The sequence below is a fragment of the Penicillium diatomitis genome (genome assembly GCF_028827545.1).
Source record: "Penicillium diatomitis strain IBT 30728 chromosome Unknown utg000004l_segment0_segment0, whole genome shotgun sequence".
Classification (NCBI taxonomy): Eukaryota; Fungi; Ascomycota; class Eurotiomycetes; order Eurotiales; family Aspergillaceae; genus Penicillium; species Penicillium diatomitis.
Window position 1 is genome coordinate 3396694 of NW_026623176.1, and position 27946 is coordinate 3424639.

A 27946-nucleotide genomic window follows, 5' to 3' on the forward strand; every position below is an offset into this window, starting at 1 on the left:
TGGACAATCCGCGACAATCGAATCATTAAATACCACGAGACGGCACATGTCTCTTCCTCATTGTCCGCACCATGAACCCATTGATGAAGCAAGCAGAAATTACGTGCATATGACATGATGAACACAAGTCAACAGTTAAATATCGTTTCCAGATCTAAAGGATAGAGGGGAAACCGCATCGCATGATACCAAATCTTCGAGGTCGAAGTGGACTACTTTGTCAAAAAAAAAGCAAGTTTCGGAGCTTGTGACGTAACAGCTCGAAATGGGAGGGCCGGAGCTGCGACGGTTGGGTACTGACTAGGTATTTGCCACCCCATATATCATGAATAACATGAATAGATGATACTGGCGCTAGTAGGAGAAGCGAGGAAAAGCCGAGACCTGGAATTATCCAGCCCGGGGCCATGGACTTCTGAACTGGTGTCTCGGTGGATCTGGCCCCGTGGAACTTAGAAGAGGCTGCCGGCGTGGGCGTTATCAGATGTGGATCAGCCATGGCAGGGCTTTGTCTTAAAATATCAGGTTAATTACTTTATTCAGGGGGTTTCTTGTTTTGGTAGGATCGACGACCTATACTATCAGTGTCGAGGCGCCCGACTCTGTTCAAGGGTCGAGCCTCGGAGCCAAATAGTATGTCGTATTTTGAACGTGTGGACGAAAGCACGTGGAAAAGGGCAAACTCGAGACGAAAGTTTCCAGAGACCAAGAAATCATTCATTCTTCATCATGAATTAAAAGTATACGTTAAGTAGGATATTGCGTAGGGTATTGTTAACATTCTTACAGGCCGAACGCCGTCAGGTAGGTGTACTCGTATAGAAGGCAAGGGCCCGATATTGTCACCTACTTCCAACCCTTCGGAATACATCTGTTCTGAATGTTGCGCGAAGAAAATTGGAGGATTCAAAGAAAGCTTCGAGCTTTCGGAGGGGACCCCTCCTAGAAGTCTCGGCGCATGCCCATCAATCTGAAGAAACATCACTGCAAAAGCTCGGGAAAGAACGTCTGAATAAACTCCCGATCGAGTGATCCGTAGGCGGCGGCGGTCTTCGTATTGGCTGTTGAGACCTTGTACGCAGAAGATGACGGGATAGGCACGTGTTGCGAAAAGTCTCCCAGTGACGGTGGGAAATCGTCCGTGTCTTTGGAGATCACGTCTGAGATTCGAATCGCGGTATTGTGCCTCTCCATGGCAGAGCTCGTCAGCCCCTCTTGCCCCGTGGAAGCAGACGAACCGCCACTAGAGGTGCCAGCGGGGCCTTTTCGGTGCCAATGTGGCGGAGGCGGCATGTCGCTGATTTCGAATTGCATCGAACCGGCTAGTTGTCGCAGAGTATTGTCGCATAGCTGCCAGGCCCGACGGGAAGCCACGCTACTCTCCGATGTCCTATGGAGCCAGCGGATGCATTTCTTGGTCAATGGAATGAGCATATTCTCGCCTTCGGGCATATGGACGTATCCAAAGGAAATTTCGAGAATCATGATTGCCACGGCCTGCATGACAGAGTGAAGAAGGGACCACCACGGCCCGTGGCGATGCGTGGAGCTGAGGAGTTGACTGTCTGGAATCAAGTGTGTGATCTGTGCGGCCGATTCCAAGGCCGAAAGACTCATCGTTTTATTGAATTCGTTGATTTCTTGTCTGTCAGTCTTCGGTGTCGATGTGTGCTGGCAGAGACACGGCCGACCCAGCAAAATCTTCGACCCGTGGTATTGCAACGCCAGCTGCATTTTGTGGTTGTAGTACGCATCATTGTTGTCCGAGGCAAGAAAGTCCAGCGTCTTGGGCAACGTGGAGAACCAGATATCGATCTTCCCCGCAAGTTCTGACAGTATGACCTGGATATACGACCAGTCTCGCTTTGCGGACCGAACTGCGTAAACCCGGTCGAGAATCTCTTGCGTGATCATCGTCAGATCACAAGAGTACAGAAAACATAATCCCGAGTTCACGGGCTGGTCTCGAAGCCAATGACGAGCGGCCCGTATATCTCCAATGCCCCCCGACTGGCCCATTGGCGTTCCGGGCGTGTAATAGCTTGCCATGGTAGCATCAATCTGTCCATCACGAAGCACGGGATTCGTCAACAGCGACGAAGCGTTGGGAGCGGCAAGATCAGATTCTTCCCAGGAAAGAGGGAATGGTGAGCTGCACATGTTGACGGAGACACATGTTGGCCGCCCCGTCATCATGCCGAGCTTGTTCTCGAGTGAGAATAGTGACCACCACACCCGATTCCGCATCTCTTTGGAAATTCCCGGCACAGCCGAGCTTTTGTTTTGTAGATTGAGACCTAGAGAAATGGCCGATCGAACAGCCAAGGCGGAAATTCGCCAAGCTCTGTTATAGACACAAAAAGAGGGTTTGGTTAGAATGATTCTTAGTTACAGTCTCCGGATACTCGGTCCATTTGGACATGCGACGAACGCGCAACTCACCTGTGGATCTGATCGATGGTCAGCAAGTAGAAAGTAATCAAGCCTTCTAACTGAACTTGCTGAATGTCTGGATGCCGAAATATATCATCGCCCTCCAAGCTCAACATTCGTGCCCGTGCCAGATACACCAAATGATCCTCTGCATCTGCACGCCAATCTAGCTCTGCCAAATGTGCATAGCTCGTAGCAACGGCAAAGATCGTGTTGAGGATGGCGATCCACTTGTCGCCTGGCAAGACTGTCTCATCAAAGAATGATTTGTACTGGTCTCGGAACAAAGGGCGATTGATGATTGGAAAATAGGGATGTGCAACGGCAAGGTAGGTGTCAAACAGCAGATCAGCCAACGGACGCGGCGGTATCCAATATTTTTGCACAGGTTCCGAGACTTGAATGTCAAAATCATCAAGATGATAATTCAAATCCTGAGGAAGCTCGGAAAATGTACCGTCTAATCCAGCATTGGTCCCAGAAGCGTTGTCTTTGCGACGCTGCTCGGCCGTCTCCTGTAATCGTTGCATCCATTTGATTTCTGAGCTTTTGCCCAGGTGGCCAGTTGCTCGAGTTTCCTCTGACCGGTTCAAATCGATATCCACATGATCTTGCGCCTCTAATGAGCCAACGGAAGAGGACGAACTTGCTGGCTTGTCCATCTCGGCGAGCGAGGAAGTCCTTGAGCGGATGGCATTGCCACTGGACGGATCGCTGGACAGATATCCCGTCTCCAAGCGTTGCTGTAGAACTGCGAGTCAGTAGCCGACAATAACACTAGTCCAAGGCCGTCGTGCACTTCGATAGTGTGGTTTGGATTACTCTCCGGGGGAGGTGGCATTCCCGACAGCAGTGGATTTCACCTACCAGTAACTCACGAACTCTTTTCGCAGTTCGACCTGATACCAGCGGTTCGACTTCTCCCAGCAAGCTCTGGCATTCTTGAAGCTTTTTGGCAAGTTCTTCCTGCTGTCTGAAGATCAAAGAAAGAAATGAAAAAGATATTCAGCCCATGTCTCTGAGCCAATCCGTCAGGAACGCGCGAGGGTCTTTTCGATTTCCCACGTGCGTGTGGACGAGGGCAAGGTGAATGGATGGAAAGAGAGTTGAGAGCCAAAGGAGTTCTCGAGTGATTTGACAATTTACATTTTCATTTTCTCGCGTAGAGGCGGTGGATACACGCATTTCATGTCTAGTTCGTGACATTGCCTACAGATTGGGCTCTCACCACTGCACTTCGTCTTGCGCATGTGGCAGGAGGCACAAGCCCGTGGGACTCGTCGATGATGCCTCGACGGCGCGCCCGGTCGGTTTCGCGGAATAGGGAGTTTGGCGCCTGTCGGAGTGGCGGTCCCCATGGATGAGCCGGAGAATGTATGGGCGCTTGATGAAGATGAAGTCCTTCGTACCTCTGGCACGGGGGCGATATTGCCCGTGGATGGGCCATGGCCGTGCTGGTGACTCTGCCCGGGCGCATCCCCCAGGCCCAGAGGAGGAGCGTCGGGCATTCGACTGGTGATGATTTGAAGATTCAGAGGGGTTTCGCTTTCCTTTTAGGCCGGGATCGGCCTTTTTTCTTCTCCCTGTTTCTGATCTTTGTCTGCCTCTATTATTGTCGATTGGACTTCATGTAGCGGACCTGAGCATCCGTGCCGGCCTCCCCCCAACGTGACATCCGAGGATCAATACTTGCAGGGAATAGGTCTGATAGTGATCAGTACGTTCCCAGGGTGTGCTCCGATTTCTGGATGTGGAGGGAGGGAGCAAAGAGGAGACGATTTGTCGGTTCTTCTGTATCATAGAAATTTAATAGAAACAGATCAGGCGCGGCTCATGACTCTCTCGGGCTCAACGCTGCCAGCAATGACGCGCGAGGGACAGTTCGTCTCCACAATCTTGGATTGAATCGCTGGAGGCCCACTCGTGTAGTGTTCCAGACGGGATCAATCATCCTGTCCTCTAGGCTGAGTCCCCTTTGGCCTAGAGCAGCCAGCGGAAAGAAAATCGCACCAGAGCAGACGGGGTGGCGGGAGAAGGTACCACGCCGCGTCCGGTGGTCTGTCCGCAGAATTTAAGCGGGAGAAGACGGAGATCATGATTTGATGGCGGTCAGTCGAAAGGCCAAAATCAAGATTTGGCGGGCCCACCTCCCCGGGTCCTCCTGGCCTCGTTTTTCACCAGAAGAAAAGAGAGACCCAAAATAAATAATAACGGTGTTTGAGTGGTAGGAGTCGCGTCAGCTCTGTTGAAAGAGAGTCAATAATAGCCATGCAATGGCCAGTTGGCAACAGATACCGAATCAAGCACAAGGCCCTGGGCGTCGATCTCCAGGATCACGGCTAGGACATTTGATTCGGCGCCGCTGATAATCGATTTGATCGACTTTGAAAAAGCACATGGCAGCTAACTCCTGGCCAATATTGATCGTGATCCTGGCCCCCACCAGACGGGAAAGACAAGATGGAGCCATCCAGACTTTTGGGTTGGGCAAGATCGCCTGGGACCAGCAAGACTTTGGACAATGTGAAGGGTGGCCAAGCTGAAAGGAGAGTTCATCGCGCATCCCCTTTGCCTTGCCCAATATGGACTATAACCCAAAGCATATGACCTGCCACGGTACAACAGGATCCATACTGGTATTCCTGAGGTCTGCCGACTGAAACTCCCGATAGCCGACCATACAGCTGTCCAGTATCCATTGTCCAGTATCCATTGTCCAGTATCCATTGTCCAGTGTCCAGTGTCCAGTGTCCAGTGTCCAGTGTCCAGTGTCCAGTGTCCAGTGTCCAGAAGCATGCTCGGTGGGTACGGCATTCCCACAGCCAGTGTCAAGCCCAGTACCTGAGGAGTGAGAACATCGGTACAGTAGTAGTGCACTTGGTTGGGCTGCGAGGTAAAACCCAAAGAAGTGGATTATCGCGCTGTTCTGACACATCTCAGATATCTCATCACGTCTATCTCATGCTGATTGATGACCGAAGCCCCCTCTGGAAATCGGACTCCCTACCTTGAACATGACACGCCGCAGTCTCTTCTAATCAGCAAACAATTACAACAGGGGTGTAAAAGACTGGTACTTGCCATAAGCCTGGCCACACCATGATCAGCAGCACATCTGGTTAATGGAAATACATACCAGCCTAGCGAAGTGGACATGTCTGGCCGTTGATTATTATTCTTCTCGGTTGAACCAAGGCTACGTTTTACATCGGTCCCACTGACGTAACGGTCTGATGATAAGTGCCGATGAGGCCGATGCCCCTGAAAAGCCAAATCCGATTTCGACACTAGAAGGACCGCGCCGTACATTCCGATAAGTGCACAAGGAGGCTGGTCACGATAATCATGCGCCTCCGGATTTAACCTTATAAGTGTTTGTGAACAATTTCGGATCGATTACGGATCGGTCGCCGCATACAGCTAAAGTTTAATTCAAGACTTTCCGACCAATCCAAGCGCCATGAACTTGCATCGAGCGTTCACCTCGCATACACTTTGCATGTAGAATGTGAGTGTGTATGGGGATCACTGGGTAGTGGTACAGGTCGCGGGTACAGCATGAACTATGGAGTCATGGACACGTTGAACAGATTATATTCGAGTGGTCACTCGGGTGTCATACGTTAATGCACATGCGAAGTATTGCTCTTACTGAAGTACCTAGTTAACCTGATAGTTCCAGGTACTGTAGGTATAAGTTAACTAAGTTACTACCTCCTACTTAGGGGAATAAGGAGTGGGTACTGGGCTGACCGAATGCCTCACCTAATACTCATCGAGTTTCACCAAATCTGAGCACTGGTACAATTCTCGCAGCGGACGTCTTTCCGAATTGGGAGACGAACCTAACTTAGGAGGTTAAGCTTATCGGCCAAGTCAAGCGTCGTGTAAGCACGTTAAGTCAAGAGATACTACATCTCAAACGCACCAAACGACGAGAGAGATGGGAGTCACTCGACGCCAGAAATTCCAGACAAATAGAAAACAACCCATCTCAAGGACCAGATCTTAAATATCATGTACATCTGACAAGAATTTAGAAAGTTCACACCGTTCCAGTTCCATCAAGCTCATCAACTCACAATCGGGGCTGCAGGTGGGCTGAAATTTTGGTATAGGCTGACCACAAGCCTAAACCATGCTCATCAATCATCCACACCAACCCAGAGAGTACCGTTCAAGAAGACAACTAGGAAGTAGTATCATCCGCCCCCTCAGAAGTCCCCAGCCGTGATACAACACACCCAACAATTGTTCGACGCCTTGAACATCGGCTCAGCCTATAAACGCCGCCACCATGAGCCTACATTAGCCTCCCAAATGTCTCCTCGGCTCCGGATCTGCGCTTGCAACACCGACAAACATCCAATGTGAACTTACAAAAGGTTTCTCGCAAATCGCCTGGCTCCGCTCCGCGAAGCACTGTCCTAAGCAGAACGCGTTGCCTTCATCATGACCCTGAGGCTTTCCAATCAATACCGGCGCAACGTCACTTCCCGGCTGTAGAGGGTCAACGGGTGCGAGACCACCCTGGGGTATATCGTAGGTGTCACCTAAAGGCTGGGAGTCGGCTGACTGTGATGAGCTGTGGGGTTTGCGGATGAATTGGGCGGAGCCCTGCATGGCTAGCATGGAGGTTGCGATCGCGAGCATGGACGTGAAATGCATCGTAGCGTAAGACTTGAGCGGTGGCCGATATCAAGTGACGGAGATGGGAGGCGAAGTGATGCACAAGATGACCGCGAGGCTGGTGTTGCGTAGCTGAGAACTGGCACGATGAAGGCGATGGCGGAGTTTTGTCGAAGTGGATGTGAAAACTTATCCAACCTCGTTCATATAAGGAGTCGAGACTTGAAAGTATATGACTTGGGCGAGGCCAGGGGCTTTCTGTCGCGTCGGAACATGTCAACATTCCTGATTGCCGGCATTCCTTGGAAACATCCCAGGAAGCATGGGTCGACGCGAATTTCCAGGGACATGGAAGATTCAAGGCACGAGACTAGGGTTCAATAAATGCCTCTCTCAATGTGACTATCTCGACGTCGTCGAGAGATCAGCACATCTTCTTGGAGCTTGACATCTGCTACTAGGATGATACGGTTCGGTAGCGGAGAATTATGACTGAACTACTTGTCTTTCGATGTCGAGATTGTTCCTCCCTCGATGACATAAACTTAGCACCCACTACGGCGGCCTTCCCCTGATAGTCCTAGAAAATGTGCACATAGTAACTGAATGCAATTGAAAAATTCCAAAGTCTATATGTGAGCCAGGAATGGAAACAGGCGTGATTGAAGGATCGCTACATATGTAACTCGACATTGTTCGCCGAACGTACGTCGTGCCAGCAATACTTTAGAGTGGTAACCTCAGGCACCAACTAGTATTAGATGCCCAACGCCCGAGGCCAGGATAAAGGATAGTCACATTCAAGGTTATCAAGCAAGGCCGTGTTGATTTCTGCGCCTCAGGACGAGACAAAACTTGATCATTCGGCATGAATCGTATGCTACTCCCAATAAAGATAGTGATAATTGATGAAGAAACCACTAATATGGCCGGCCTCAAGCCGAGTCATCATGACAGCTTGATCTGGGGCCAAGGTTAGACAACAAACCAGCATCGACGCAGTCCAGGGACATTGGGGTCTAAAATTCGCAAAACCGGTCATGCATTGCTGGGTAATGGTACAGAAACTTAGAGAAGTACAATCTCATAGCACCTGTGCATACGTAGATAGAACGCTGTGGCTGATGATTGATAACCGTGAAAGTAAGCGATCGAATTCGCACACAGTGCGAGCAAAGACTCAAGCATCTGGATATGTTGGCATTTGGCCGAATCTGACGAGAAATGGGTCCATTGAAAAGAGATAGTCGGTTTGGCAACGTCGCTTTGATTTTGAAAGGCGACAGCATGATCTAATCAAGACAAGGCTGCACGGTGAGAAACGAGTAATGAAAACCAGCCTGTCATCATCTACGGTTCGGGTGTTTTCCGTCATACTTCGCGCATCACTTCACACAAGCAATTTTTTCCTGCCCATTCGCACCTCGGGCGTGCTTGCTCAATGTAATTTCGAACCTCGGCGCTTATGCAGTGCGTGCGTGTTGATGTCAATCTGACTGCAGGTGCCCGCCCGCTTTGTAATATACAGCACAGAGATTCGGTTCACTGCAGAGTGTAGATTCGTAGAGTGTCAAGTGGTAAAGACCGGATCTCCAAGACTGTTTCTCAGCAGCCATTCGGGTCCACTAAGGGTCGGTCTTTCTCCACATGAGACAACACTCGTCGATTCCATCTCGAGCTGTAGCACAAGTTCACGACAGTCGCCAAGACGCGTCAAACCTCACTGAGCACAAACGAATCAGTCGAGAAACGATAATTCGCTTCCGAGGCATAATTAGCAACGTGAAACCCCTGTGCATCAGTTTTCGACAGCACGAAGAGAAGATGGAATTGTTGAAACCGCCGTTGATATTGTGACTCCGAGAAGGTGCATTTTTGCGGCACCATCTCAGACGAGACGACGCCGCCATCAAAATCTCCTTTACCTGGAGGAAAAGTTGCTCCCTTGCTGGTCCCACATGCACAAGGCTACCTTCCAGACAAACACAATCCTGGTAACATTATTGATGATTGACATGGGCCGAGCGAGACAGCCAGATGGAACCCAGTCCTTCCAATGACTCTCGCGTGGAAGTTTTTTCCGTAGACACAGTGAACCCAATTGGGGCATTGACAAGAGGATAGGGTAGGCCGTATGGTTTCTGAATGGTAACCGGCGGCCCGGACTTTTTAGGCAGACTTCCATTGTGGAGCTGGATGATGGCCGGCCGAGAGAGATAGAAAGACAGTCTACAAGGACTGATTCCTCAGGCGTGAATCTTGGCTGAACGTATCCTGATGGGCTTTCGCATCAACAGGGACACTGACCATAGCCCAACCTGGCTTTTGGACCTACCAGACGCGAGGAAGCTATGGAGGTGGTGAATCACTCAATGCGAGAACGGCAAAGCACCCGGCGAGATCGTCAGGGTGACTCTTGAGTATGGAGAGGGGACAGGTAGCCCCCAAGGACCCAAGACTGTGAGTATCACCGAGAAGGACAACACCACCCTGGATGCGGCGTGATTGATGAGAAGGCCCAACGCGCCTTGGTCCACGATGGGCTCGCGATACCCCTGTCCCTTTGGTCGCGAGTCTGCGGTCCCAAAAAGCGGTGGTCGCATAGCTTCACTGCGAGCATCGGCAAGGAGCAGCGAAGAGACCACCGGCAGACTCCTGACCAGAGTTCGATTTGCAGAATCCGCGTCCGAAGTACATCCATACTCTACGGCCACTCCGCCTCGAAAGACGGTACAGCTTGCCGACAACAACGACAACGACCTACCCAGCCAGCCTGTACGACGTGCTTGACATCAAGGAACAGAAACCCGAAATCCCTCCCATGCAGTGACCTCCAAGCACGGCGATCTCACCTTCATGTGGTATCGACAGAGATAAGAATGGCTGATGATCATGGATGTCGAGGTCTTCCCCTCGGCGACTGACGATCGAAGCTCGTCTTGTTCATCAATATCGTCACAAGAACAGATGCCAAATCCGGGGGCGCTCAACGCTCAGCTGAACCAATACCTGCCTTTGTCGTCTCAGCCTCGCTTGAACGCGATCCACAACAACCGCTTCTTAGCCACACCACGTCCCCTGCATGGAATAGAAGCTGTCTCAACATAGTTGCTGCTGGTGGAGGCGAGATGATGCGTCCTCGTGCCGCAGGAGAAAGAACAGCCTTGGCCGAGATCAAAGACAATCCAACCAACAGTGAACGGTCGAGTGCAGCCTCCAGGTTGAGCAATGCCGGGCGGCAACAAAGATCCAGCAAACTGATTACGGGTAACACTCGTATCACTCGACCGGGCATCTTTGAAATGACCTTCCATCATGCTCCCATCATGCCAAACCACACTGGGCGCATGCAAGTTTGTGGCCCAGAGCGGACTAGGTGTCATCGTGACATCCAGTGCACGGGCTGATTTCCCATGGCATCGAATCGTACCGCCGTGTAGAAATTTTGATCTGCAGGTGACTGGATTCGTGTCGAGTTTCACACCCTTGAAGTATTTCCAAGTTCAGACTCAATGCTAGATCACCGTCTTGTGGATTCAAGACTGCGCAGCAAACAGGACCACAGCCTCAACCCAGTTGCTGATCAATGTGGATGGTAGGGTGAACGGGAAATCGGCGCGCGAGAAACGAGTACAACCTTGTGCATTGTCCACTGAGTCTGCAATATCACTTTTTACAGAGTGCAAAGCATGACATGATGCTTCGCCAGTCTCAATGAACGATGTCAGCTTGCACCATTTCCTCGGTGTCCGTTATCGTGGCGGGATTTGACGGCTTGAGGGGAATTCGAAAGACATTGAACTGGGACACCGGGCTGTTCCGCGAGGATCGGCGTGGAAGATGTTGGTTGATGTGACGGTAAGATTAGGCAGGCGCGGTGGTCGCGGCTTCGAGTGAACGTGAAGGAAGGAGCGCCCGTGTGAGCGGCCTGACATGGAACGGTCATGTGAGCGCCATCTGTCACAGAGGAGAAATTCATGTCAGTCTCTCTAGGGCATTGCGTCTATCATCTGGGACCGTCAAGGTCGAGATCTCAAAGTTCCTTCCCATGGTTGAAGGTGATCTTTGTACAACTGGGGTCCTGAGGTCTCCAAGCCCACCCCCCATTCTCTCGGCGTGTTTCCATCCTCTGTGATAGATACCAACCAGATCATGATCAGTCTACGAGCATAAGCTCGTGCCCTGATCGTGATGATTTGAATCTATCGCCTCATCGACTGCCCAGCTGAATTCACTGATGATCCATTCTCCGCTGTTCGACTCGAACACGGCTTCGCGGGACGACTTGCCTTGAAGGAAAGTCTGCGATCAGAGGCTGTTGGCACGTTTGACAGGATGCCGTGGTACCCAACACCATTGATGATCAAGAGGGGAAAAACAAGAGGTAGATGAAGAAGAAGAAGAAGAAGAAGAAGAAGAAGAAGAAGAAGAAGCCCCCATCTGCCGGGCGACTCTCACTTGACCTCAGAATCGCGTGGTCTGCTCAAAGTCACTCATGGCCTCTTGGGCTTCTTCGCGGCTTCCTTTGGCATGGCCATCCCCGAAAGCGGGTTGGAATGCCCCACGGGACTGAATCGACACTTGCAGCTCACGAAGAAAGTACCATCGACATACACTGGTCTGGAGTTGAAAGTCGAGGTAGTTCTCACGATGATGATGATGAGGTTGAGACGGTTCCGAATCCAGGTACGCCGGCATGAATTACCGAGACACCAACTGGAGGCTCCACTACCGGCTCTATGAGACCCCAAGAAATTGCCAAATCGCCAATCCAACCTCAAGCCCACTAGATCCTGGGCGTCCAGCATCCGGCAACTTCGATCGGTCCTGTTTACGAATCATGGTGAAGAGCTCGAACCACGGAAAAACTGCCGCTCCCAGACAACTGCTTGAATCATGCAAATTCTATGCTTGGACAGTAGCCATACTTCCATCGACTGTCATGAACACCAATTGGCATCTCATGCCATGTAGTTGTGGACTGTGGACCTGACGCATTCCCAAAGCCTCCAATAATGGCAAGCGATCAGTGGTCCTGCGGGAGAGATTTGTATGGGCGGAAGAAAAAGCCTACAGTCCGGTGCAAGAAGAACAATCTGGTACAGCAGATGCTCAACCACACGGACAGTTCAGGATGCGAGACTTGTGGGCCATGAACCATCGGGACTATTCGCGCCACACGGACGATCTTGAGGAGGGATTCAAGAAGAAGCGGCGAGTTTCCTATCGCGACCTTCTCTTCGGCGTGAAGGAGGAGGGGTTTTCCCATCTCCGTAATCCGCAGAGTACAGGTCTCGTCCCGCTTTGGGATCTGACCATTGTCGTCTTGTCTTTTTTACACCTTTTCCCCCGTTCTTCATTTGGACGTCGTCAAAGTTACCCATCTATACAGATCCGACCATTTCGACCCGCCTTCTCAGCAAGACTCTGTTCAGCAAGCCTGGGACAAGGTCCTATTTTCGTAGGGATCTCATTTCGAGTAAGCTTCTCGCTCACAGTTCAACCTGGACGGGGTACTACAGGGAGACGTTCGTTTACATTGTAAATAGTCGGGATTCCGAATTGCATGTGCCGTTGGGAATAGGTCCGTTTGCCTTCGTGAGAAGGGCATATGATTTGAAACTCGAGTAGGTGATCCTGTCCAGAAGGATTGTATTCTCCATTCCGATGTTCCCCCACGCGGAGCGCTACCCACGCAATTGGGATCATGCACGGTGTTTGCCAAACCCCGTGATGGGTCACAGATATTCGCCTCCCCGAGCCTCGGAGGTCTCGATCGCTGGCGGTCCTGACCAGGTGCGGATGAGGCGCGGAAAAGGGATTATTCTGTCTTTTTCGTTGAAGTCTAACTGATCTTGATTTCATCTTATCAATCAGCAAGTCTATCTCTTTGTATTCTGAAGCCCGCACGACAGGCCGCACTTTGCATGTCTTATTTGAGACCGCTGGACTCGTTTCTGTAAGTGCAAGATCGCATGGTTTGCTTCCCAACGTCTTTTACACATCGTTGGCCAACGAGAATCAGCAAAGCCACCAGACAATATGCCGTCCTCTAGATCCAACGAAAACCAGTCCTCCACGGGCCGTACAGGTCCACAGGGAGAACCAGCCAGTGGCAACCGTCAACAGGGCTCGTCGAACCAAGCAAGGTATGTAAAATTTCCTTCCCTCTTGGATTCGTGAAATGCGAGACCGAGAGTGCAAACTCGAACAAGGCCAGTCTGTTCCCGAGATCCATGGGCGAGTTCTGCGTTGCAGCTCCGTCGGAAGGGAAAAAAAAGGAAAAAGGATAGATAGCCCTCGGCTGGGAAGCGCGCTGCACTTCCAAATCCTTGCCTCATCGACCGTGTGACCTGACGACGTACGTTCAAAAGAAGCCAGGGCAACGATAGTTCGGCAGAAATTCTGGAGTACTACCGCTCCAACACCGACAGACTGCTGGAGTTCCTCTCGCGCAGCGATGACGAGTCGCTGAATCGCCTCGTCACGATCGTACGTTCGGGCGCCTCCTACGATGTTGTTTTCACCGCAATCGAGCAGTCCTCCACGAACGGGAGCATAAACCAGCCGAATGGCACGAGCCATTAAAAAGACCTGGGTATCTGCGGGACCAGTGCTCTTCTTGGGCGCGCACCTGCATCGATTTAAGCTCTGAAGAGACAGCGCGTGGGCGGGGGATACGGCTCCGCGATTTCGAAAAAGAACCGTTTTCGCAATTCACGAAGCGACCCCGATCCACAACATTTTTGGCGCCGCATACGCAATTTTGTCCATTTGAGATGCTTTCGAGTCAAGAATGATGTTGATCACGCAGAAGTCGGTGGATACACGGTTTGGGAGTCCGGCCTCCCTGCCCAGAGTGCCGAAGCCGCTCGTGCTTTCAATGTCCACATCGGCAGCAGCGATGCGATCACGGAGGGCACCTTGTATATGTGCGTAAATGTTGTGCGTCTGCGTTTGTGTGCCTGAAGAACAGTTGCTCTTTCATGTTTCAAGTCGTCATTCAATCCAACTCATATTGCCAGTCTGGCTCTTCCTTGTCTTCACTTACTGTCGACCATACGAACTTATCTGGAGGGGTCACTTGATGAAATGTTTGACCAGTCGAGTCCGCGAGCGAAGAGACGCAACATCAGGTCAGAGGACGCTCAAAATTGCGGTGACGGGCCTCGGTCCAAATTTGATGCAAGATGTACCCGTGTCGTGTTGCGCGGCTGTCAAAACGTGCCACATCGAGTCTCGTCAAAGCTCACACAGAACGGTATATTCTGTTGATGAGCAACTTCATCGGCAAGCGAAGAAAAGGGTACCAGGTTGAGCAATACTTGCCAGTGCGGCGACAGGCTTCCAGTCAAGTCTGAGGATCCAGTCCGACTCATATATCGCGGCCAATTACATGATGCAGCTCAGAGCCGCGTCCATTTATCGCCAGGATTGCGCAGCGTGTTTATGAGCGGTGCTTTTATCGGCGATGGTCAATGTACTGCCCAGGGCGCCCAGATGAAAACAAACAAATTTGGGTAAGTATTAGCAAGTGCAAGAAGTCTACCAGTCTATATTGTGAGGGGCGCTCTTCACTGATATGCCCGCGACAAGCCAAGTGACGTGACCGCATAGGGGTACAGCAGTCCACGTCACCATCGCAGAGACGTGGACATTTAGCGAGAGACTTTCAAACCAGTGGGACACCAATGTCAGTCAGTAAGACGTCACCTAGGGCTACCCATTCCAACCAGACTGCAATGAATCAAGCAGTACAGATTCTCATGGCAGTCCTGATTGATGGCCGAGTTTCGCTATCGATGATCTGCAGACATCGGGACTGGGTCTGACGAGGTTTGGGGGAGTGGAAAGCATGTTTATCGCGTCTGGCAAGTCTGATCGTGCGGGATAATGACTCGCGTCTGACGGTATCCCTTCACCCGGTGCGCTGGACAATCAATCAGCTTCAAGCGTCCTGCTGAGAAATATTCGCCGCTCGCATGTCCACTTGCAACCAAATCCCGAAGATGCGCTTCTCATGCTGAAGGAAACGCAAAAGGGTCATCCATGTTGGGCCTTGGCAATCAGGCGAGAAAGAACGTGGAATGGACCATTGTGGACTCTGATGGATATCTTGTCCGGCGCCAATGAGCCACTGCCTCGGGTCTCGAACCAGCTCCAGTCCAGACCAGATGCAAAAGTGCGGAGCCAGGGTCAATTGACGGTGGACATTTGTGATCCGGTCATGACGTGCGATATGTGTTTTGTCTCACGATATGGCCCACAGTCGGTGGCTCATTATTGACTCGTCATCGAGGGCAGCGTCATGGCCTACTGCAGTGGACGAGTTCAAAGAGGTGTCAAAGTGGATGGAAAGAGACCAGGTCACAGAGGAAGGACCAAGCGCTCAACGGACCGATGAGCCTCTGGCACTGGCTGTTCTGACTTGCAATTGCGCTCTGCCGGATGGGCGCCGTGATCTTCTACATTCTCCTTCGGACAGATTGTGTCCTCTTGATCTGCTCTAATTGCGCTGCTAACAAACAAGGTGACCAAGTTGCCGACTGCAAAACCACAAGCCATGACGACCCAAAGAACGCCCGATACCTTTCATCATTGTCTATCGTCGGTCGATGCAGCCCGAACACAACCAATCCCCATTCCACCTCGAAGCCAGGAACGGCCGTCTCGATGCTCGAGACCAGAATCTATGCATCGAAACGGTTGCTGAAGAACGATGTACAACCCTACTCTAGTAGGTAATTTGCCAGCGGAAAACTTGCTTCGACATCCGCCCCTGGTCCTTTCACATCCAAGACATCCTCAATATCGCCCGGTGCCACCGCCCTTTGCGAAACTATTTGCTACCTACGCGAAGATACGACAGCGGACAGCAGATTTGGGGTCATCGACGAGATCAGAAAGTCGGATAGAGAGTCCTGCATCACCCCGACACTTGCCAGCTCTCTCACGAGAACCGATCCTGTCTTCCATTCTCTGATCTGGCCTGCTGAATTGTGCTTTGCAGAGAATGAGAGTAGTCGCTTGATCCTCGAACAGGTCAGCTACACTGGCCTCGCGAGCCTCAACACCCATGTCTGCACCCGCTGGCGTTTCTGACGCCACACGTTGCTTGTAGTCGGAGCAGCCCTTTGGCTTCGAGTCTCATGAATACTGTAGTCCGGTCAATAAGATGAGCTCATCCGCCTCGACACCTAATTATCCCCCATTTGAACGAGCCACAGCTGCCAGACAGGTCGACGCCTGTTAGGAACATCGTGCCCCTTTATAGCTCCGCATAGCTCGAAAGGGTCCATACACAGACATGAGCAGCTTTCGTCTCTAAAGAGTGAATGGCCCCTTCCTGCTGTGACGGGCCACGGGTGTAGTGGCACCATTCTCCATGGACGGGGATAAACAATGGCGGGGGGTGCTCAGTGAAGGTGGGTTCATCCAACTAGTGAAGAAGGGTGGACATGGGGAATTGAACACCCCCGAGCCTTGTATAAGTTGAACATCATCCTCTTGCAACAGCAGATCAGTGTTGGCGTTCATGTGGGCGGTGCATGGCCACTCTCAAGGACTTTGGTAGTCTGCCACCTACATAGTACACAACTCATCGTTGTTGCCTGTACCATTGCTCTACCTCTCGCGTCTTGACCACCCGCAATGGATACAACTCGGATTGCACTATCACTCTAGTCCATGGTGCAGGGCTACCCATGTAGGATGTAGGCAGTAGGCACTCGGCAGTAGGCAGTGTTGAGTGTTGGCCAGGAAAAGCATAACAATATCGAATTCTATTTCTTCGCTCGATTCATGAATCAGACATAGATCTTCGAGGGCTAAGCCCGGTCGTTGGCGAGCTTCTCACTTCAACGTGGGCTCCCTCCAGATTTGCGGGTGAAATCTGAAGAGCATCAGGGTTCTAGATTCCGACTCGGTGCGCTTGGGTATGCATCCATTTGTTCCTGTACTCGGGACGCGTGTCCAATCCTTGCGCTGTCTTACCGAGGTGGACGGAGGTCTATGAACAGCCTGCATAAAGAAGTCGGAAGAAGAGATTTAGACCACTCAACTGGCGAGTGTATTTCATCCCGTGAAAAAACTGCGGGAATCCTCACTTTATAGACTGCTGCAAACCGGTAAGGACCCGAATTAACTTGAGAGCATTCACTCATTGGCATTGGCAGAATAAACTTTGGCCTGGTTCCAGGTTTTCAAGTCCTACTCAAACTCGATATCCGATCTCCATCGTGAATCCAGCTACAAGCTGATTGATGGCCTATTGAATCTAAGAAATACGTATCTGATATTTTCATCTCATACGTCGAATCTCTAAGGAGTGCAACGGCCAGTGAAGCGCGGGTACAGAGAGCAGTCACGGACAGTATAACGGGCGCACAACCAGGCCAGGAAACGCTCCAGACCCAGACCGTAGCCTCCGTGGGGGGAAGTGCCGTACCTGTGAAGGGCCAGATTGATTAGTCGTTGCAACTTTTGATTGATTTCCGGGGAGCAGGGATTGGACATACTTGCGCTGGTCAGTGTACCAGTAGTAAGGGCTAGGGTCCATGCCCTCGTGTTTATAGGCGGCCATCAACTCGTTCCAGTCATCCATACGCATACTACCACCGACAATCTCACCGACACCGGGCATGAGGACGTCCACACTCTCGGTGACCCGACGATCACTCTCGTCCTTCTTCATATAGAAGGCCTTGATCTCGGCGGGGAAGTGTGTCAGGAAGATAGGCTGGTTGATAATGTCCGTCATCTTGCGCTCGGCTGCCTCGGCGATATCATCGCCGAACTTGTGGGGCTCACCCTCCTCGTTGGGAATGTTGTGCTCCACGAGCCACTCAATGGCGTCGGAGTACTTCATGCGCTTGAAGGGACGCGAGGGGGGCTTGAAGTCGGGGTTCAGAGTGGCGATGTATTTGGAGGCCTCGGGGTCGGCAAGCAGCAGCTCGATGACGCGGCAGATCATTGCCTCGAGGTGGTCCAGAAGATCGGTGAAGGTGATGAAGTCGAGCTCGGCCTCGATGTGGGTGTACTCGGACAAGTGACGACGGGTCAGAGACTTCTCGGCACGGAAGGAGGGACACACGCAGAAGACGTCACCCAGCGAGGGGAGACAGGTCTCGAGGTAGAGTTGCGAGGACTGGGTCAGGTAGGCGTTCTCGCCGTAGTAGTCAAAACCGAACAGGGTGCTACCCCCTCAACCTGGGTCTGCACCATCGCGGGTGGGGTCACTTCCAACATGCGGTTCTCCTCAAAGGCCTTGCGGAAAGCGCGCAGAGTGGCAGCGCGGACCTTCATCACCGAGGAGGAGGTCTCACCACGGAGCACGAGATGCCGGTTGTCATAGAGGGTCTGCGGGTCGGCGTCCGGCGCCACACGCGTGGTAATGGCCTCTTTGTCACCTGCGGCACGGCCAATGATCGTGAAGAAGTCGGCGTGCAGCTCGCGGTCGTTGGGAGCGTGCTGCTTGGGGGGAACAGCGCGCATCTCACCGTGAATCGCGATGGAGGTCTCCAGGGTCAGAGTCATGATATCGTAGGTCTTGACCAGGTCACCAGTCAAGATGCATTGCAGGTATCCATATCCATCGGTCAACGTGATGAAGACGTAGTCCTTCTGAGCACGCATACGGTGCACACGGCCAAGAACGCGCACACGAGTACCGGGGGTATCGGATTCGGGGGTGCGCAGCTGGACCTTGGCCGGGTCGGTCTCGTCCAGACGGATACGGATGGGCTTGGGCAAGGAGGCGTCCTCGGTGATGACGACCTTCTTGGCCTCCTCCAGAACCTTCTGACGTTTGTCGGCCTCGGCCTTTTCGCGAATGGCGAGCTCCTGCTCCTTGGCAGCCTTCTTTTTGCGTTGCTCGTAGAGGTTGGTGGCCTTTTTCATGGCCGATTTGGTGGCCGGCTTCCACTCCAGCTTGGCGGCAGGATCCACGTTCTCGCCGGCGGCGTCGGTCTGGGACTTGCGGGTCAGGTACTGAATACCCTCGGTCGTGGGGGCATGCTGCACAAAGGCGTGCAGGAGGGTCTTATAAGGGGCGGACTCGGTGCCTGTGGCCGAGGCGTCGTCGCGACCGACGTCCTCGTCGATGTAGATAGAGAGCGCCATGATGGGGGGGGGGCGCGCTGTGGAGAGGTTGTCGTCGAAGTAGGCGAGAGGTAAGTCGGTGACCTCAATGTCCAAAGTGCTGAAGCCGACACGGCGTTCTGTTCAGGCTTGGGGGTATCTCAAATGGTGAATTGGGCTAGTTCTGGTGGCCGTAAGATTGAATTTAATTAGCCGGCGTGTTATCTGGTGAGTCATCGTGGTAGATTGCCAGAGGGAAACATTCCAAGTACTCCGGCGAGTCAATGGCTCGCCCGAGTCCGTGCGAATGACTGATGGGAACTGACATACCCCGAATCGAGAAGATAGCCAATGCTTGATCGACTGACAGGAACCACAACAATGGAGATTCTTTCGCACAATTTCAAAGATAGAGGGGTAAATTTCCGCGGGCGGCCTCCTTCCCCACGAGTGCCTGAGGCAGGAGATGCTACTGATGCCTGCAAAATATGGCGATACACTCCACGTGCCCTTCAGTCAGGTGACTACGTCGCCAAGGTTCGGCCGTGGTCAATCGAACTGAGACCCTCTCTCATCCCATCCCGACTATGTCTGAGGTCCTCTCAGAGGATGCGATGGTAGCATATACCAGCGACATGTACCTCATCTAAACGATGCCACTATGATCCGTGTTCCTAGCAGCACATACTGTACATTATTGACAGTGACTAGTAGACTACTCATAGACTACTCAGTTTACTTCAATGTCAGGACGGACCACCGTGATACAGTCAGTATTCATGCATGCCAGGGGCCGAGTCCAGCGCTTTGGTGATTGGTGCCCCAACCCAGACCTGCATAGATCCATCTGGAATTCTGGATCGACCAGTCGGCGCCAATGCGAGGCCAAACCTGATTCTTCATGTTTTACCACTTTTCCCACTTGCGACGGTTTTGGTTGCCGGCAGGACTGGGTCGACTTGCCCAGTTGCCAGAGCCACGGAACTGCATACAGTCATACACCCATTGGAGGGAAGCTGATCGAGAACTGACTCAAATAGAGTGCTGAGACTCGGTCCTTCTTCGGTCATGTGGCGATACTATATGCATCTGGGATGCGCTGGCGTCTGTTGAGATTAACAAAGACTGGGTGGATGTATACCTGTGACCTGTACCTAGACTAACGGATTACCCTCGTCTATTTGAGTTCAAGATACGAGCTGGAATACCCTCCATCGCTTTGTCCAGGAACCAGGTATGCCCGTTGGAAATCCGAGTACGTGGCTATTGTACCTGACTACCAGCATGGCAGTTCACACTCCACAAGACTTGAAGACCGTCAATGCCGATGGATACCTGACGATCGGTTCAGACTCCAGTGTCGCACTCTCGAGGCTCTGGCTTGGGCCGCGATACGCGGTGGTATCAATATGCAGATCGGCCTAGACGATCACAGTGAAGAGATGTTGGGTTTGTCACAATATGTGCTGAGTCGCTGACTGCTGTACTGCTGCGTATGGAATTCTAAGAATCGAATACGTATTGCTCCAGTTCACCAGATGAGCAGACATAAATCATATACATTCTCATGCAGTCATCACCCTCAGTATACGCTTAGTCTTACTCCCTCAGCCCAACGACGGCGATGACATCGGTGGAATTCCATGTCACGCGCGCAATCTCGACGTAGTTCATGACTCCATGCTGGTATGCTCTCCAGTTCCACCATCCTTTATCACCCCAGCGTGGTGGCCCGAGACGCCTGCTTTTCTTCCATGGCATCGTCCTCACGGCTTTCGTTCCATGGCTTCATTTCTCCCGGCCTCTTCCAAACCCCGGGATCGCTGGTTCTTCCCGCCGTTCGACCATCAAACGTTGTCTCAGAATCTCCCGTAGTTCGCGCCCTTTCCCTGGGCCCGAATGTCGAGCCCTTCTTCCAGATGGCTCGCAACGCTGCCTCCCTGGCCCCCTATTTTTTTTTCTTTTTGGTTTGCTGCTTCTCTCCATGTCCACATCATTGGGACCCGAGGGCATTGAGTGTTCGTTTCCTGGACTTTCTGCGTTGCTGGTCTCCATAAGCTCTCCACTGGAAGGAAGACTGGACTATGGACCTCTAACTGACTATGTAATCTGCGCCTCTGACTCCTTCCGCTGTCTGTTCTTGGCTTCTGCACTCGAGTGTCAACAATCGAATTCTCGTTCGAGTCCTCTGCGCATGGGGTCGCACTCCCCTCCAGTCCTCGTCAATTCGATTGCGATCTTATAAGCAGACTGTGAAGGAGCGACAGATGACCCTGAATGTGTGTGAGTGTATCATCGTTCCTTTCGGTCCTCTAAACTTTCCCCTTGAAGAGGCTAAATATCCACCTCCCCTCCTCCCCCTTTTTAGTTCCACTCCCCATTTGAGTCTGATTCCCTTTGGGTGACCTCCCCACTTGTCACTGCGCAGCTCATTAATTAAACTGCTCGATCTGCGATAGTCTTTTTTTTTCCTTCCCCTGGTACCCAACTCCGCATCTTCTCTCCTTCACTCCCTCCCATTCTCTTGAACCGCCGAGGAAGCATATTGCGCCGCCGGATCATATAGATTTGCATCCAGTCCTGTGCGGGAAAAAGGCACGGACGCTGTTGCCAGTCCCTGGAAGAAGGTGAGTCCACCCGTCCCTGCGCGGCCGTGTGCCTGCATAGCTGGGTCCTCCTTCACTTCAGTTGATGATCATCCACCCCCCAGCGAATGCTTTCACCCAGCCTGAACCCTACCTCGACACTGTCCCTTTCTTCCCATCCCGAGCTCAATCCAGCATTGAGTTGTCCTCACATGGACAATTTAGAGCCAGATCACTGACATTCTGCCACTCTGCGAAGGTGCTCTCCAGGCAAGATTCTTCTTCGCCTTGACTCGGCCGACTCCCCCCCCTTTCGAGTCCGCCCTCACCTTCGTTCCTCGATCGTGAAGCACTGCAACTTCGACAGCAGCTCTGCACCCCCTTTCCTTTGAATGGACTGCTGAAGGTCGACCGTCTTTTCTTTGCAACCCTTCTTTCTCTCTCGTCTATCGGCTCAGGGTCTTGTGTCCTCTCTCGGGGCGACGTCGGGTGATTTACAAATCTTTGTGTTGTTCCCCTTTCCGTTCCGTTCTTTGTCTTTTCTTGTCCAGGGACAAGAATAGCCATTTTCGCAATGCAACATTCGGATGTATCGCGCTTCAATTCCCATAGATTCAATAATCTGAACGGTGACACGGGTTTCTCGCACGGTGCCTATAACTCCAACACGCCCAACCAAGGCTTCTCGAATCGCAACCATCGCCGAGCGAATATTCCCGCGATCAACACGGCCGCCGCGGGTCACTCCTCGGACATGGGCTCCGGGGCCGGCTTCGATATGAACTTCACCCCTTTGCTCCCGTCGCAGCTGCTCGTGGGCAGCCCCTTTCAACCAGGCACCCCGTCCGCTTTTGCCTCGCCGCAATTTGCCAGTTTCGGAGGTTTCCCTCAGGTCGCGGCGAATGGACACTCCCAGAACCACCAGACCCATCAGCTCGGGAGCCCGACCCAAGGATTGGCGAACCACGGCCTCTTTCTGTCGACCGACGTCGGTGCAGCTCAACTCCTGGGTGGTCCTCAGTCGCCCATCGGTGCTCTACACCACGCCGGGCTAGGAAGCGCCGCCCTGGGCAGCCCGGCCGCCTCGGTGGCACCGGGATTGCTCGCAGGGACCAGTCGCACCGTGTATCTAGGCAACATCCCCGCCGAAACCAGCGCCGAAGAGATCCTGAATCACGTGCGGAGCGGACAGATCGAGTCCGTCCGCCTGCTGCCGGACAAGAACTGCGCCTTCATCTCCTTCCTCGATAGCAGCTCGGCCACTCACTTCCACTCAGACGCCATCCTGAAGAAGCTGGCCATCAAGGGGAATGATATCAAGATCGGCTGGGGCAAGCCGTCCCAGGTCCCCACATCGGTCGCCCTCGCCGTTCAGCAATCCGGGGCCTCGCGCAATGTCTATCTTGGCAACTTGCCCGAAGAGACCACCGAGGACGGTCTGCGGGAGGAATTGAGCAAGTTTGGCCCCGTAGACACCGTCAAGATTGTCAAAGAAAAAGCCATCGGCTTTGTGCACTTCCTTTCCATCAGCAACGCGATGAAGGCAGTGGCCCAGCTGCCCCAGGAGCCCGAATGGCAGGCGCCCAAGCGCGTCTTCTACGGCAAGGATCGATGCGCGTACGTGTCCAAGACCCAGCAGCAAAATGCCGCGCAATTCTTGGGTATTGCTCCGGGCTATGCACATGTTCTGAACTCTGCAGACCGCGATTTGATTTCCAACGCCCTAGCCCAGCAGTCCGTGGCGGCGGCGGCCGTGGCTACGACAGCCGGCGGGGTCAACAATCTCGGAAACCGAACAATCTACCTCGGAAACATCCACCCCGAAACGACCATTGAGGAGATTTGCAACGTGGTGCGCGGCGGCCTCCTTCACCACATTCGCTACATTCCCGACAAGCACATCTGCTTTGTCACCTTTATCGATCCTACCTCTGCCGCTTCGTTCTATGCGCTGAGCAACCTGCAGGGATTGATGATTCACAATCGTCGCCTGAAGATCGGCTGGGGCAAGCACTCGGGCCCTCTGCCCCCTGCCATCGCTCTGGCTGTCAGTGGCGGTGCGTCGCGAAATGTATACGTAGGCAATCTCGACGAAACGTGGACGGAGGAACGCCTGCGTCAAGACTTTTCAGAATATGGTGAGATCGAGTTGGTGAACACCCTTCGTGAGAAGAGTTGCGCGTTCGTCAACTTCACCAACATTGCCAACGCCATCAAGGCCATCGAAGGCATGCGCAACCGAGAGGAATATCGCCGTTTCAAGATCAACTTCGGCAAGGACCGATGCGGGAACCCTCCTCGTCAGGCTACCAACCAAAGCGGATCCCCTCAGGCCCGCAATGGAGGTGGTCTCGAGGGTCCTCAATCGCCCTCTCCCGCCTTGAACGGTTTCCAGCAGGGATTGAACCCGAACGGCTCTCAGAGCCCGTCCCGTCACGCTCTCTCCCCCGCGCCTGGATCAACGGGATCTCAAAACGGTCAGCATCAGCGTCATCCTCTGCAGACCGTGACTTCTCCCTCTAATGTGCTGGACGGGGGATCCAACAACCCGCTCACCATGTATCTGAACCAAATGTCGGCTCAGCAAGCTCAGGAGCAGGAAAACCGTCTCTCGGACTCCATGATCATGGCTGGCCTTCAAGCTCAATCCCAAGGCCCCTCCCAACAATCCTTGTATAGCACCAACGGCAATACCGATCTGACGAATGGCTCCATGGATGCCCCAATGCGCCACGGGCATGCTCACAAGCCCTCTGGAAATGGCTACCTGAGTGTTGCTGGCTCCGGTCACCATTCGACCGCCAGCACTAGCAACCTGAGTGTGCCGCGGGCGCAGCACTCCCGTGCCGTCAGTCTTCCCTCGTTTTCGCAGGAGCCCTTTGGCCCCGTCTCTAGCCAGCCTGGGCACATGCGATCCATTGCACACCAGCCCCAAGCTAGCTTCTCGAGCTTCTCGGGCCTGGGCGGTTTGAACCATTCCGGCTTTGGTCTGGCCATCCAGAACGAGAATTCTCTGCCGGGATGGGCCGAGGAGGAGATTGGCGCCAAATAAAGAGAAAAACGACCGATCAAAGAGTCTCACGTCTTCACATATACACACTCATCTCTTTTCTTTTCCAATTCTGGAGATGACATTAATCTTTTGACTCGTGCGATAATGCCGCTCTCTCCAAAGACGGGAGTATCCATATCACGGCGACTTCTTCGTCCTGTTTTTCTTCACCTATTGTGTTTTAAATACTGGTTCCTTTTTCACCCCTTCATCGGTTTCTCTTGTTTTTCGTCTTCAACATTCATTTTCTCCTTTTTTTTTTTTTTCTTCTTTTCTTTTTCCACAATCCTTTCTTGTGACCATATAGTTGTTCCCCATCTCATTCTGCTTACGATGCCATATTCAAGCTACCTTGATCTTTAACACCATTCTTCGATCACCATCTATGTATTAATCAACTTTTGATTTCTCCAATTCATTCTACAAATCGATCTTGCTCTAATCCTTTCTCATTTGACCTCGTTTCCGGGAGGTGAATAACACAAGACTACATTCATAATCTCGCGTATGAGACACTGCCTTATCCGCAGGATTGTGACTATGGTTCATCACAGCCCACGTGATGACAGTCCTCCCAATCGGGACTAGTCCCCACTGAGCTCTTCCCGTCTGGTCGGCTCGTCCCTTCAACCAAAAGCAAGCGGAGCTGGATCCAATTCAAATCACGACCGCGACCGACACCTGCAGATTATTTGTTCTGCGCTGCATCCGCCTGTGAGCTCATCTTTGCCACGCAGCAAGAAAAAAAAACGACGATGGCATTACCACCAGAGCAGATCAATATCAAACGTCGTCGGGAAGAGGAGCCCGTGGAGACTCTCTGTAAGTATCTGCTTTCGTTTCTTTCGTGGTTGTTGCGACCGAGAAGCTGCTGTGTTTGGGAGCTATTTTTCTACCCCACGATTTGGACCCCGCTATTGCCTGTTGAAATGTTGACCGATCTAGCCATGTCACCATCGCGAGAAATCAGTGCTTCTTTTGTGTCTCTTTCTGTCCTAGCATTCTTGTACTCATCTATCATTCGTTTCTCAATCGAGTTTTCGCGGTTGATATCCCCCCATTCGAAGCTAGTCACTGACCGGCTGTAGACATTCAGTCCGCGACACACCAAAGCAAGCGCCGCTTTACCGACTACGTCTTTGAGCGCGTCACACTCAGTCGCGAGGATGTGGTGACGAAGGACCCGACTCAGCTTCCGCCGGGACATCCTGCTACACAACGAGCCTTGCGCACTCCTCGATCCGTGAGCAGCTTGCACATTCCCAATCGTCGAGCGGCTGCAGCTGCAGCCGCTGCAGCACAGCCTACAAATACTAGTGGAATCCCCGTCGTACGAGCAACTTCGCCAGGAGCTGAGATTCGTGAAGCTCAACGTCTCGCCGCTGCTCGAAGGGAAGCCGAGGAAAACCGTCAACGTCTATTGCAAACCCCGCCGCAACCTCAGTCTGGCGCCCAGTCGGTATCGAGCCAAGCTCCGTCTACACCGTCGGAACAAGGGCACAATAAAACGGGAGAGACACTTGCTGTACAGGGTCTATCCAGTCGGACGCAATCTCTTCGTCGATTCCAAATTTCTCGCTCTAGTAGTCCTAGCCTTGGTGCGCCCGGGACTCTCGCAGGTGGAATTCAGAAAAGACGAGCCGATGGCGCCGCGCCGGGTGTCGCGGTCCTCGTTGAACAGCTTCGTCGTCAGCCGCATTCCCGCAAAGCGTCCATGGTCGCGGGTTTGGTCGACCAGGCTCGTGTGGAATCCGTCATCAACGAAGAACCCGACGATGCCCCCGTGAAGCCGCGAAAACGTCCCGTCGTCAATCAAGCGGAGAAGAGATGGCGTGAGGAACGGCAAGTTGCCATCAATGCGGCCAAGCAGCATATCTCCGAGGTGCTGGATAAATCGGCGCGCCAGACAAGTCATCACACTTGGGAAGAGGAGTCGGAGCACCTGGCGAAAGATTTCGAGCAAGTCGCGCTGGAGTTGGAACAGGACCGGGCGCGTGAACATGATCATGAGATGGAGATTGACGATCACAGCATCAACGTGGCATCGGCGCAGCAGTCACAGGCACGGAATGTCCCAATGCCCCTCTCACCTCCCAAGCCAATGAAGTATCAGCCTCGGCCACCGAAACAGCCACGTGCGGTACCTCGACACGCACCCTCAGTTTCCAATGCGGAAGGGGAGGGTGTTGTGGCCGAGACTGCCACTGGCGTGGCTGGCGCCAACTCTGCCGTGGCAGAGGAGAACGAGGATGACTATGTCTACGATGTGTACATCCGACGACCATTATCCGAGAGCGAAATGCTCACCAACCCTCTGGCCGAGCACGAATGTGAACAGCAACTTCAACAGATCGAAGCCGCGAACCGGGGCATCGGTGTCATTGTGATCACTGCCGAGGACGAGGAATACTGGGAACACTTTGTGGAGGACGAAGAGGAAGAATGGGATAGTGAGGACGCAGATTCCAATGGTGAGTGGAGTATCATGGTCTCCTTCTTGTTTGCAACGTTATTGTTCTTCCTGTCTTTGCCTTTGAACTGCGGGAACAATAAGCTAATGATGTCTTTTGATCCCTCTTAACAGCCGAAAACAATCCCGCCAATGAATACCCCGACGAAGAACTGACCTCCTCTGACGAAGACGATGACCCGACGGCTATTTATCGCAAATCTCATTACCGAGCGGGCTCTGACGACGAAGAGTATGACATTGATGATTCGGACAGTGATGGTGGGGCCCGCTTCGGATCGGGATCGAAATATGGCTTCTCGCATCGATATGCGTATGCTGGGGATGGAGATTCAGACGAGGATATGTAACGAGCCGCTTTTTTTTTGTTTATCTTTCGATTTTTCTAGGCTTTGGTCCGTTGAGCTGTGGGTTGCGGGCTGCGGGCAGTGGAGACTCTACTTCAACTATGTGCGAAATGATCCTTGGCGAATCCTCGAGTTCCTTGAGCGTCTTGGGCCATTCTCAGTTGAGAACCATGAGATTGAGTCAATGAAAGCAATTCTTACAACTGTCAATAGCATGCAACTACCAGCAGCCAGCACCCTCGCAACAATCAATGATAACCAGAATGACATCCATTACTTCACATGTTTTCCACGTAACAGTACACCTGCATCACCCAAGCAGCACACCTGCAACAAGGTAAACTCTTCCAGG

At 52.5% G+C, this 27946-nt stretch overlaps 11 protein-coding genes across 11 annotated transcripts; 5 read left to right on the plus strand and 6 right to left on the minus strand.

The window, feature by feature from the left end:
- Positions 1 to 981: 981 nt before the first annotated feature.
- Positions 982 to 3941, minus strand: N7539_004404 (uncharacterized protein; the record flags this gene model as incomplete). The annotated part of the gene is made up of 4 exons (XM_056934006.1): positions 982 to 2344; positions 2443 to 3176; positions 3301 to 3406; positions 3580 to 3941. The coding sequence occupies 4 exons, from the start codon at positions 3939 to 3941 to the stop codon at positions 982 to 984; spliced, it is 2565 nt and encodes an 854-aa protein (XP_056791547.1).
- Positions 3942 to 6647: 2706 nt separating this feature from the next.
- N7539_004405 (uncharacterized protein) lies at positions 6648 to 7101 on the minus strand (the record flags this gene model as incomplete). Its single annotated transcript, XM_056934007.1, has 2 exons — positions 6648 to 6713; positions 6814 to 7101. The coding sequence occupies 2 exons, from the start codon at positions 7099 to 7101 to the stop codon at positions 6648 to 6650; spliced, it is 354 nt and encodes a 117-aa protein (XP_056791548.1).
- Positions 7102 to 9600: 2499 nt separating this feature from the next.
- Positions 9601 to 9852, plus strand: N7539_004406 (uncharacterized protein; the record flags this gene model as incomplete). Its single annotated transcript, XM_056934008.1, has 1 exon — positions 9601 to 9852. The coding sequence occupies one exon, from the start codon at positions 9601 to 9603 to the stop codon at positions 9850 to 9852; it is 252 nt and encodes an 83-aa protein (XP_056791549.1).
- A 233-nt stretch (positions 9853 to 10085) lies between these two features.
- On the minus strand, positions 10086 to 10445 carry N7539_004407 (uncharacterized protein; the record flags this gene model as incomplete). The annotated part of the gene is made up of 1 exon (XM_056934009.1): positions 10086 to 10445. One exon carries the CDS (start codon positions 10443 to 10445, stop codon positions 10086 to 10088), a length of 360 nt encoding a protein of 119 aa, XP_056791550.1.
- A 1005-nt stretch (positions 10446 to 11450) lies between these two features.
- On the plus strand, positions 11451 to 12527 carry N7539_004408 (uncharacterized protein; the record flags this gene model as incomplete). The annotated part of the gene is made up of 3 exons (XM_056934010.1): positions 11451 to 11748; positions 12069 to 12390; positions 12455 to 12527. The coding sequence occupies 3 exons, from the start codon at positions 11451 to 11453 to the stop codon at positions 12525 to 12527; spliced, it is 693 nt and encodes a 230-aa protein (XP_056791551.1).
- A 577-nt stretch (positions 12528 to 13104) lies between these two features.
- On the plus strand, positions 13105 to 13650 carry N7539_004409 (uncharacterized protein; the record flags this gene model as incomplete). The annotated part of the gene is made up of 2 exons (XM_056934011.1): positions 13105 to 13211; positions 13437 to 13650. 2 exons carry the CDS (start codon positions 13105 to 13107, stop codon positions 13648 to 13650), a joined length of 321 nt encoding a protein of 106 aa, XP_056791552.1.
- A 129-nt stretch (positions 13651 to 13779) lies between these two features.
- Positions 13780 to 14123, minus strand: N7539_004410 (uncharacterized protein; the record flags this gene model as incomplete). The annotated part of the gene is made up of 2 exons (XM_056934012.1): positions 13780 to 14027; positions 14114 to 14123. The coding sequence occupies 2 exons, from the start codon at positions 14121 to 14123 to the stop codon at positions 13780 to 13782; spliced, it is 258 nt and encodes an 85-aa protein (XP_056791553.1).
- A 1789-nt stretch (positions 14124 to 15912) lies between these two features.
- On the minus strand, positions 15913 to 16140 carry N7539_004411 (uncharacterized protein; the record flags this gene model as incomplete). Its single annotated transcript, XM_056934013.1, has 1 exon — positions 15913 to 16140. The coding sequence occupies one exon, from the start codon at positions 16138 to 16140 to the stop codon at positions 15913 to 15915; it is 228 nt and encodes a 75-aa protein (XP_056791554.1).
- Positions 16141 to 17382: 1242 nt separating this feature from the next.
- On the minus strand, positions 17383 to 19182 carry N7539_004412 (asparagine--tRNA ligase DED81; the record flags this gene model as incomplete). Its single annotated transcript, XM_056934014.1, has 3 exons — positions 17383 to 17509; positions 17580 to 18226; positions 18283 to 19182. The coding sequence occupies 3 exons, from the start codon at positions 19180 to 19182 to the stop codon at positions 17383 to 17385; spliced, it is 1674 nt and encodes a 557-aa protein (XP_056791555.1).
- A 3117-nt stretch (positions 19183 to 22299) lies between these two features.
- Positions 22300 to 24777, plus strand: N7539_004413 (putative differentiation regulator (Nrd1); the record flags this gene model as incomplete). The annotated part of the gene is made up of 1 exon (XM_056934015.1): positions 22300 to 24777. One exon carries the CDS (start codon positions 22300 to 22302, stop codon positions 24775 to 24777), a length of 2478 nt encoding a protein of 825 aa, XP_056791556.1.
- Positions 24778 to 25532: 755 nt separating this feature from the next.
- On the plus strand, positions 25533 to 27597 carry N7539_004414 (Iwr1 domain-containing protein; the record flags this gene model as incomplete). Its single annotated transcript, XM_056934016.1, has 3 exons — positions 25533 to 25599; positions 25866 to 27248; positions 27362 to 27597. The coding sequence occupies 3 exons, from the start codon at positions 25533 to 25535 to the stop codon at positions 27595 to 27597; spliced, it is 1686 nt and encodes a 561-aa protein (XP_056791557.1).
- Positions 27598 to 27946: the final 349 nt, after the last annotated feature.